The sequence below is a fragment of the Phaenicophaeus curvirostris genome, chromosome 2, assembly GCF_032191515.1.
Source record: "Phaenicophaeus curvirostris isolate KB17595 chromosome 2, BPBGC_Pcur_1.0, whole genome shotgun sequence".
NCBI lineage: Eukaryota > Metazoa > Chordata > Aves > Cuculiformes > Cuculidae > Phaenicophaeus > Phaenicophaeus curvirostris.
This window is the reverse complement of record NC_091393.1, coordinates 77010484-77020833: the sequence shown is the minus strand read 5'-3', so window position 1 is coordinate 77020833 and position 10350 is coordinate 77010484. Positions and strand designations below refer to the sequence as shown.

The 10350-nt window shown below is 41.0% G+C and overlaps 1 protein-coding gene across 1 annotated transcript in view; it reads right to left on the bottom strand.

Annotated features, from left to right (window-relative positions):
• Positions 1-1803: 1803 nt before the first annotated feature.
• GLP1R (glucagon like peptide 1 receptor) overlaps positions 1804-10350 on the bottom strand; it is a 58463-nt gene continuing 49916 nt past the window's right edge. Inside the window, exons 10-12 of the mRNA XM_069852568.1 lie at positions 7757-7895; positions 6827-6868; positions 1804-2673 (exon numbers count right to left, since the gene is read on the bottom strand). Coding sequence (XP_069708669.1) covers positions 2506-2673; positions 6827-6868; positions 7757-7895 — 349 coding nt within the window. The 3' untranslated portion in view covers positions 1804-2505. The remainder of the gene's footprint in view (positions 2674-6826; positions 6869-7756; positions 7896-10350) is intronic.

Below are 10350 nucleotides of genomic sequence, written 5' to 3'. Positions count from 1 at the left end.
ATTTGTCTTGATATTTTTCTCTTGGATTCTAGCAAGGCAGAAGATACAAAGGTAAGTTTGAAATCTGGTACTGGAGCTATTCTTGTGGGCGGAAAGCCCTCAGTTCTTAAGTGACTAAGGGGGGCAAGAAAAGCCAAGTGACTCAAAAGCATGTCAAACTGTTAATCTTGTGACAGCAATTAAGTACAGGTTTGTTACCACGCATGTAAATACTACACTCCTATGTCTGTTGTCTTTAATTTGTGACATAGACTTTTTCCAGGATAATAGTTAAGACAATTCTGTAGCTTCCTATTGTCACAGCAAAATTATCATCTTGCTAACAGTTGCACAAATAGCAGCAACTTTTATTTTTCCAGGTTTGCACACAACTAAGCAGGGCCCTGGACGTGTAACACCCACTCTTGAATATTTATGAGAGCAATTATTCCCCCCCTCCCCTGCGTTGTACATTATCATACAGATGTAAATGTATTCTGTCATCACACTGCCTTCTCACCTACCAGTGACTATCAGTCTTTTCCTATTCAAAGCACTTAAGGGAAGATGTTGAATAGAAACATCAAGCACACTCTCTAGTAGAGGAAGCTAATTAATTAAATTGCAGGACAGCAGTTAATATACATATGTAGTAGTTAGGCATTGTATTGATTGTTACACAACATAGAAGCTAGTTAAATTTACAGAAGAACCCAAGGTTCTTCATTCCAGAGTCAGCTCTGCTATGGATGTTAGGGAGGCATGGCCTGGAAACGGCCCACACAGAAGCCAGCATGCTAAATGTACAGAAGCCAGCCTGAGAATTGTGGTGGATTTCTACAAACATATCTGACTTCCCCCCGGAGCTCAATTACAAGCATTACAGTAGAAGCAGTTAACCCATCCTCTCTAATTCAATTCTAACCTGATGATTGCAAAACTAATCCACCTCATTGGCAATTTGGATTCTAATACAATGATTAAATAATCCCATGCAAAGCAATCTAGCTTCAAGCAGGAAAGATGGTGAATTACATCCCAGAATATCCAGTCTACTTTCTTGGCAATGGGGGATGCGAATGCAGCTACAAAGAGAAGCTTGAAAATCGTGCTTTTTATCTCTGCTGAGTAGTTTTCACAGCTATGCCATGGAACAGCTTATTACAAGAAGGCTACGGATAGGAATGTTCTCACAGCTTGTCTTGGACACATTGCCTTTTTGTTGTAAAGGAAGCCTGAATAACTAAGCTGAGTAAAGATACATAAAGTTTGTTATTAAGTGGTGCAATGGATCATGTTCTGTTTCTAAAGGTACCACCTTCCCTCCCCACCTCCCCCGCAACATCAGCTAAGGTAACATCAGTAGCAGCATAAATGTATTCACTGCAAAAGCTCTTGCAGTTTTAAACAGACAAAAGCCTGTTGAGTTTAGGAGAGTGTTTTCGGTGGAGCAGGGGTGTAGTTTTTGGATCCTGCTGATGGCAGGCAGGCTGCAGAGGAGGAGGAAGAGGAGGGTGCGATGGCCTCCAGAGCCAGGAGCTGCCCTGTGTGCTGAACCCACAGCCCGCAGTGGCCCTGCTCTCACAAACCGCCTTCCTGAATGAACAAGGCTGGAGGAGAAAAAAAAGAACCCATACTGTGAGCTACCAAATATTTTCCAAAGAGATGAAGTCTGGTAAGACCAGCTGTGGCACATGTTGACTTCTGTGTGTTTGCACCCACAAGAAACAGAGTATAGCTTAGAAAGAAAACTTCCTCTTGAAGCACAAGTCATTATCCTGTCCCTGTTGACACTTGCGTGCCAGCTGGAGAGGCAGAGTGCATTCAGGGGGTATTTCCATCCATGTTGACAGAGATAACAGACACCTATTAACAGCAGAAGAGACCTCTACCAAATACTAGGTTTGGCTTGGTTTTTTTTTTTCAAGTGAAGCTTAAGAAAAGCATTCAGGAATGCATACCACACTACTTGCTGTATCAATAGACCTTAGGATGCTGTTCTTCACCTACCCAGAAAACAGGTAAACTTATTTTCAACTCTGAATTTTGTTGTGAAACTCTTACTATAAAGCTGATTCTTCCCTAAAATGCAAGTTGTGTCCCACCGTACCCTATCGCCATAAAAGTCTAAATGTACTTTGTGGCAATAATCGTATTCTGTATCCTTGTAATTTAATCAGTCAATCGCTCAGCTCGCCTACTCAACAGTAATAAGCCATTGACCCTCTGGTTTCATACTGGATCAATGCTATGCTTAAGTTTCAGACACCTGGAGGCCTTGTGTGCAAATAGGAATAAACTCCTTTAACTTACTTTAGATATGATCAATTTTTCCTCTGATGTGTTGATTACATTAGCAGATTACTTTCCTTAGAAAACTTTGTCCAACAGCCTGCAGACAATGAGCAGCATGTGCTTAAGTTTCTTGCTGGAGATGGCGTACTTAAGCCACTTGCCTGGTTATTTAAGGGTTTTTAGGTATATTGTACAGTTCATTGTTCTCAGTCTGAATCACCTGCAGAAATCCTAGCTGAATGTAGCCTGACAAGTGGCAGCATAGACACTGCTGCCTACCGTGCCTCCACTACTGATGCTGTTGGCCGCACACTTCAGAGGCTTCATGCTGCTGTCTCTCTGGACGTACAAATGTTCCAATCTCCAGCGCTCCCAACTTTTCCGAAACTCCATCTGAACCTAATAGAAGCAAAGTAGGGAACAAAAGGAATGAAAGTAGAACTCATGACATCTTTCAATGACCCCATTAAAAAAGAACAAGGAAACAAATGAAGATATCAAACTATTGAGAAAATCTGGCAATGCCTTAAACCTGCAGTATTATTACTTCAAATTAGCCAATTATCTCATTATTCCATTGTAAGGTATTCTATTCTTAAAATAATGACAACATTTACTTTTACTTGTAGAAATAAAGGTCTTTTACGCACCAGAAAATCTCATCTTCATTATTTCATTCTAAATTGTATGCAGCAGCAATACTGAGTGTACTCTATGCCCTACCAGTACTAACAATTAAGTTGATTTTGCTTATCAGCCATAAAATGACTGAAAAGACTGGCTTTCACAAGTATTCTTAAGAGTTTTGTTTTAACTTCTGGTTTTATTTAAACAGTACTATGTCTTGGATTATGTTTGTTCTTTGAATATTCACTTATTTAATTCCATACAGAACTGAAGATTTATCCAGTAAAGACTGTACTCGTCCCCACACCCCCACCTTATAAATAGCAATTACAATTTCTTATTCCCAATATTAGCTTTTTTTAAAAGGTATAAAATATGTTTATGCAGTCACAGGTTCTGGGTTAAACCTGTGTACTCATCTGGAAGTTTATCCAAGGTGTTGTAAATGCTGGACGAGGAAGAACAGAATTTAGAACTTTCTGTTCCATGGGCAAAGTTCTTGCCACTTGACTGAAGTAAGAACCTCCATTAGCTTTTAACGCATAAAGTAGAGGACAAAAATCAAACATTTTTTACTCTATTTAGAAAAAGACGGGAGTGCAACTACAGTAATCAATTCATTATGATGTGTACTTCAGCCTGGAAATAAGTTCACTTTAGGTGGGTCACTCAAGTGAGCCTTCTCTGGAGAGTTCCTTTTTGTTTCATTTTAGGGTCCAGTGCTGACCTCCAAGAGACTAAGCAGGTTGATGGCAGTGCCAGCACAGGCTTTTCATCATCACCCAGGCTGCTGAAAATTTCATACTCCGCAGGAAATTTCCTAGGGAACCAGCTGCTGTATGCCTCTTCTCTGCTTGTTTGTTGTGAAATACTGAATCTGGGAAGCAACCCTAAAAACAGAGCAAAGCCCTACACATAACCAATTGTCTTCCCTTGGTGGTTACCTCTAGCAGTGTTTGTCAATTCTGGGCTACAGCCCTTGTGTTGAATACTGTCCTGGTGGGGACCAGCTGCATCTTGACATTTCTGACAGTGGAATCTGTCCCCCTGGTATCACAACCAAATGGGACAGAAGAGAAGATACTGAAATAGAAGCTTGTATTTTACTGTGATAACTGTGGGTCATTGAGTCAAAAGTTGCGCAAAGAAACCAGAAGAAGACAGCATGTCTAGGATAGCTTGACATAGAAGAATGAGGGAAACCAGCCTGATAAAGACAGAAAAGGAAACAGTGAGACATGGGGGCAACACTGTCTGTGGGACACAAATTGACTGTATTACTATCCCAGTACATGGTACTTTTTGTGGGCATGGAAAAGAGCTGGTTTATTAGCAGCACTGGGAAAGAAGCAGTAGTAGACATTTACAGGCACATCTCTAAAGAAAATATGAACATAATTACTGACAGAATAAGTCAATGAGCAATAAAAACGGGTATCTTAGAATGAAAGAAAGGAAATGAGTCTTCAAACTGGCTGGACATAACAGGTAGTATCCTAGAGCTATGATACAAACAGCCTGAAAAATTGAGATGAAGTGAATGGGAAGACCTGAACAAAAGGCTGTATCAGAGATGATGTCTTAGGAATGGATCTGAATGACAGAATATTAGTTTTCTCTCCAAAGGTTAGGAAAATGGTAAAGAGCAGCTCTGCTGTCTGTGTGAAATTAAGTTTTCGCCTAGACAGCTGTAAATTTATAACCAAGGGAATAGGTTAAGATTTATTTTTGCAAGGAGGCAGTTCCTGAGCACAGTAGTAGATCCACAGATCTTTCAGCAAAATAATTAGCCAACTAACTTCCACGTGTGGATAAGATTCCCCAGAAATAAGCTATACAGGGAAAGTATAAGAATAAGCTGCCTAGGGAAAGTGAACCACAAACAAATTTCCCATGAGAAAAGGGAAGGAGAATTTTTACGTAGAATATTTCAGAAGAGAAAGGGAAGAGGTATGAGAACTTGGAAAAGATCATCATGGAGGTTAAAGGTGAATATGACTTCTCACAAAGAGCAGTTGATTGCGCTTAATGCAGCTAACGGGCAAATAAATTGAAAGCATGGCAGTGAATTTGGAATCTAACTACAAAAAAAGTTAAACTTTGGCGGCCACCCCCCCCCCCCAAATCAGAGTGAAAGGAAAGCAGGTCTGAAATGGGATGGAAAAGGACATTAATATCACTTCTACCTTCTTTTCTACTCCTGATCTGGCACAAGGACTTGTGAAAAATTTCATGTTGTGTGGTTAAAGAAAAGGAGTCAGCGAGTGTCACAGACAAAAATAAAAGTATAGACCACATGGAAAACAAGGATAGGCTTCAGGCACATACAGTCTGACAGAAGAAAAGTTTCACTTATTTAGGGAAGAAATAGAAAATACTTGTCCTAATCAAGCTCTTTATATGGATTTATTTTATGGATCCTGATGATTTGGCTTGACAAAATCCTCTCCCTTCTTTTAACAAGAATTGGAACATGCAAAATAATTCATTCTAGATTGTCTGTCAGCCTTCTACGAAGCTGAACATATTGTGGTTAGATTTTAGGAATTACATTACAAAAGCAGGAGAACTACATCAACAACAGATTTGGAGGGCCTCTTGGAAAGGCAGCCTACTTCACAGTAAGTACTCTCAAATGAAACAAGCCTACGTGTTTCAGGCTTTGTAATAAAGTTTGGGGTATGATGTAACTTTGCCCTTGTATCACATGGAGGAAATTATTGGGCATTACTCACGAGGGGCCTGGTGGCAGCTGCACAGGGTTTGTATGAGCAAAGGCCAAAGTGAATCAGAAGAAATATATGATGCACCGGCAGACGGTGCTGCATTTCAAACCTGTAAAGCTATATAAGGTATTTGAAACAAATATTCACCAATTCATACTTCAGCAAAGTCTGTTGCTACCCACCTCGGACTTTCGTAAGCAGTACAATTAACACATTCACTTAAACAAAATATTACCCACAAGCTACAAAAGTGAACAGTCTCCTGCAGGGCTTAATTCAGGATGCCTGCTGCTTTTCTATTGACTCTAGCCTGGCCATAATGACACAAGTAGAGCATTTTCCCATTGATTCCAATTCTGTGATGAGGTCTGTATCTCAACAGGTGATCTTGAATTGCAATGTTACATTTAAAAGTAGATTTAGCATGAGAGTAAAACACATTGATATCTGTTAAACTTAATGTGCTCCCAGATTAGTAGTGTTTGCTTCCCTTGCAAACCTGATTGTTGAATAAATGAATAGTAATAATTTCTTAGGAGGTAAAAGGAGAGATTCCTGCAATACAGAAACAGGACAATACTCTTTCCACTAACGGGGCTGGGATTCAGCAGAAGTCATAGAGGATGGCACTTGCAATCAAATTAACTCAAAGCCCTGGCTACCTTTCTTCTGCACCCATGGGAGAGTTCACCACTCTGTGAAGTTCCGTTTGAATGAGAGAGAGAGATGATGATGTCTTCAAGTAGCTGGGCCCCAGGGAAACCAAACAAAACCAAACTGTGTATGCATTAGCCAAGAAGACCCTCCAAACCTCACCAGCTACCTGAGCTGAGTTCTCAGAACAAAATGAGCTCCACTGCCACATTCACCCAAAACAAGCAAATAAGAAGCACCATGACACAGACTAAGAGCAGCAGCTATAATCTCAATAAAAGAAAAGCTCCAACAGTGCAAACTATACAATGGCGAGCAAGACAACTTGCAAGCTTTCATGTCTACAAATAGTAGCCCTAAATTATACTGCCTGAATTCCTTTCAATATTTGTCTTAAGAGTCCCATGTAGCTGTACAGAGGAGGGTCTGTAAAAAAAGTAAAAGTCCTGAATAAGGACAACGTAGCCGTTCAAGACCATTTTCAATTTTCTTTTCCTATAGCAGATGCTGATAAGGCAGATTGGAACAACTAGTGTCTCTCTTACCTCATTATTGATGAAACAGTAGAGAACTGCAACCATCAGCCCCTGAAATCAACAAAAAAACAGAAGAGCTGTGAGGAGAGCAGTTCCACCACTTTGCCAAACAAACTTGTAGAGGGCTATAGGCTCCACACTGGCATGTCCCATGAAGTGAGAAAAAACTAAGATGGAGGCAATCTATGGTCCCTAACAGCTCTGATGGCAAAGGAAAAGTTTGACCAGACTATATGTCAAAGCACAAGATCCTAGGAAAAAGGAGTTACTATTTTCTTCAGCTTCTAATTTGTTTTCTAATGGTTCCTTTTCCCTTCTTTCTCCTTGCCTCATTTCTAGTGAAAAACACCTCATAAGTGAACAATTTTCACAGCAAACTTAAATACAGCTCTGTGCTTGATAAACATGGAATGAGGGGTTGAGCAGGGAAACCAGAAGAGTAATGATTACCTTAGACAAGGAGACTCTTTTGAAATAGCCTTACCTAAGGCAATAGCTAAATAAAAATCACAGTAAACCTGCAGTTACAGCTATAGACAGCTACCTATCACAGCACGGATATTCCAAGGAGTATCATATGCACTGGAGAAAGCACAAAATTTGCTTTCAGCAATGCCTTTACACAATTACAGGAAATCACAATTTCTTTATTGCCTTGAGGTGTCCCATAGGAGGAAGATATTAATATATGAATAGGAATATCAGTTTATTGTAGTAAATCCAGAACACTGAAGATGAGAGCATGTGGCACTAATATCTAAGTTGGCTATTAAAAATTAGTCCTCATACTTTCCTTTCCACTTTTGTTATCCTGTAATATTCAGTGCTAAATTGAGAAATATAAAGAACAGGGAACATACAATAAATGAGAGAGAAAGCAGGTCCCCAAACAGCAGTTAAAAAAATATCACATCCATGTGGGAACAGTGAGTGTGCTACCTGGAAAGAAGCAAAGGAGAGTTCAGTAAAAAGCTTCACAAAGCGCAGCATCCCTCTGGCATGCTCATCCGTAATAAAGGCGAAGATAACCTCATGGGTCCCCAGCAGCGGGATCAGAGTCAAGGTAGACTTGGCCAGCCTAAGATCACAAAGAAATAAAAAGACAACGCCAGTGAGTAGATCCATTGTTGATTCCAATGGTCACTAGGAGTCACTGTTTCTGCATTATACTTCTGAAACACTGTCAACTTTGGTAAGCCACTGCACCACTTTGCCGAAAGGTCCTCCTCCAGAGACTGCAGAAAAAAATCCTCAAAATAACCTTATGAGGTTTCAACGTATTTTAACTGCCCCTGCCTCCCAAATGCAGACCACTTCCAGCTGTCAGCAAAGCTCTTTATTCAGCTGCTGGCTGCATTTCACCTGGAAAATTTTCTTCCAAACTCAGGAGTGGGACATGCACTTTCTTGCACCTGAGATGTCTTCTCTGTATCCTCTTCCCCACCTGTAAACAGGAAAGATTACCAAAACCTACCTTGTTGACAGCCTGGAAAAAAAAAACACTGTCAATAACTAGAATGTTTTAAAGCCATCTTGGTAAAGGGTAGGGTATTTGCTATTCCTTCCCACTTGTGTGGTGTGTTAAATCTTCAAAACATTATAACTAACTGTAACTACAGAACGCTTGGAAAAGCAGTTAAACTGTCTGAAAGTGAGTGATGACATCATGATTTAAATGGCAAGTTCAAAGACAAAGCTAGTAAAGGAAAAAAAAAACAATTTGAAATGAAACTTTTTTCACCAGTGAGAGAGCAATGCTCAGGGATACAGCCACAGGAAAACACTTGACGAGAATGGTCCTTAACTCCTTTGATAAACATACATGCTAGCCACTCAACAGGATAATGAGAGGTACCCAAGCCTCACATAAGAGTTTATAGTGCTATCCTGGGCCACAGGACTTGTCAACATTTCACTGCAACCTGTCTTGAGACAATTCAGTAGATACAAAAATCACTCTATTAGCAGGGTCGTCAGCACCCAGTAAATCTTGTGTGCCCTGGGGCCGTTGGCTGCTATTCTGAATCATGTAATCACTAAGGTTGGAAGGGACCTCTGGAAATCTCTGGTCCAACTCCAGTTAACAGCTGATTACTCGGGGCTGAGTTTGATTACCTCCAAGGTCCTCCACAGCCACTCTGGGCCTCTCTTCCAGCATCAGACCACTCTCGCTGTTAATTTTTTTTCACCTCTGACATACAACTGGAATTTTACTTCCTATAATTTGTGATCTCTGCCCCTTCTTTTACTGTACATCTCTGAAAGGACTCCAGCTCCATCTTCTGTATAAGCACTATTAGGACTGCAATTAAATCCTTGCTCAGTCTTGTTTCTCCAGCACCTCCTTCTATTTCATAGAATCACAGAATAGAATAACCAGGTTGGAAGAGACCTACCGGATCATCAAGTCCAACCATTTCATCCAATCCAGCCCCCAAACTAGCTTCTTGCAAAACCAAAGCAAGTCCTAAGAGGTTGGAGGGACAGGACATAACGTCTTGCTTGTACTGTTGAGCCCCAACCTGAGCACCAGTAGCAGTCTCACTAATGCTTAATGCAGGGGATAAGTCCTTTCCCTTGATGTTCTGGCTGTGCTTCGGCTAGTGCAGCCCAGTACGCAGTCAGCCTACATTGTCACAAGGGTATTATGTTCAGCCTGTAGCCCTGGAGCATCTCTTGGTGTTCTGTAAAGTTCCCTTCTACCCAGTTAGTGCATCTCCTGTACTGCTGCACAGGGTTATTGCATACCGAGTACAAGGCTCCTGTCAGCTCATCCACCAGCCTGCCTTAATAAACAAGGACCAAGGGATGGTCAATCCAAGCAACTACTGAAATTAAACAGTTTACACATCACAAATGCAGATCTCTAGTGGACCCAGGCAGAGCATTGCGTCGGGGGATAGGGGTCTTGTTTAAATGAGCAGCTTACCAGCAAGTCTTGTGATGGAGGCTCTGCTCCACCACCACCTGCCTGGGAGAGAGGTTGAAGCAGGAGGCTGATGCTGAATTGGTTCTGGAGACATTGCCTGGGTAAAAAAAGGGAGTTGTGTAGGTGTACAGCAAACCTCTAGTTTATTTAATGAATGCTATTTGTTCTAGATAGGCTACTTGGAGAGCTCTGCATTAAATGGGAAGCCAAGTGAAATCCAACTGAAAGGCTTCCTGGGTAATTAAGACTCCCTAAAGAAAACAATTTCCCTGAGTTAGGATAGGGGTTTCTCCACAACTCCAGCCCCTCCACAGAGAAAAGGGATTTGCTGCCATACTGAACAGTGAGCTCTCTCTCATAAACTGAGTAAGCAACAGGAGAAAGGTGGAGAACACACTTTTCTCCTTTCCCTACACAAACATATCTAAATTAATGACTTTCTAGGACATCTAGACTAGTCCTTGTTTAAAAGCACACATTCCAGTATGACAGTTCCGTCTTCCCTCCAATCAAAATACTTTCCAGTGGTTCCGAGCAGGAAAAAAAAAGTGTGTCCGCAGAAATTCTGGTTCAGGAACATCTGGCTACTCATCTTGTTATCATC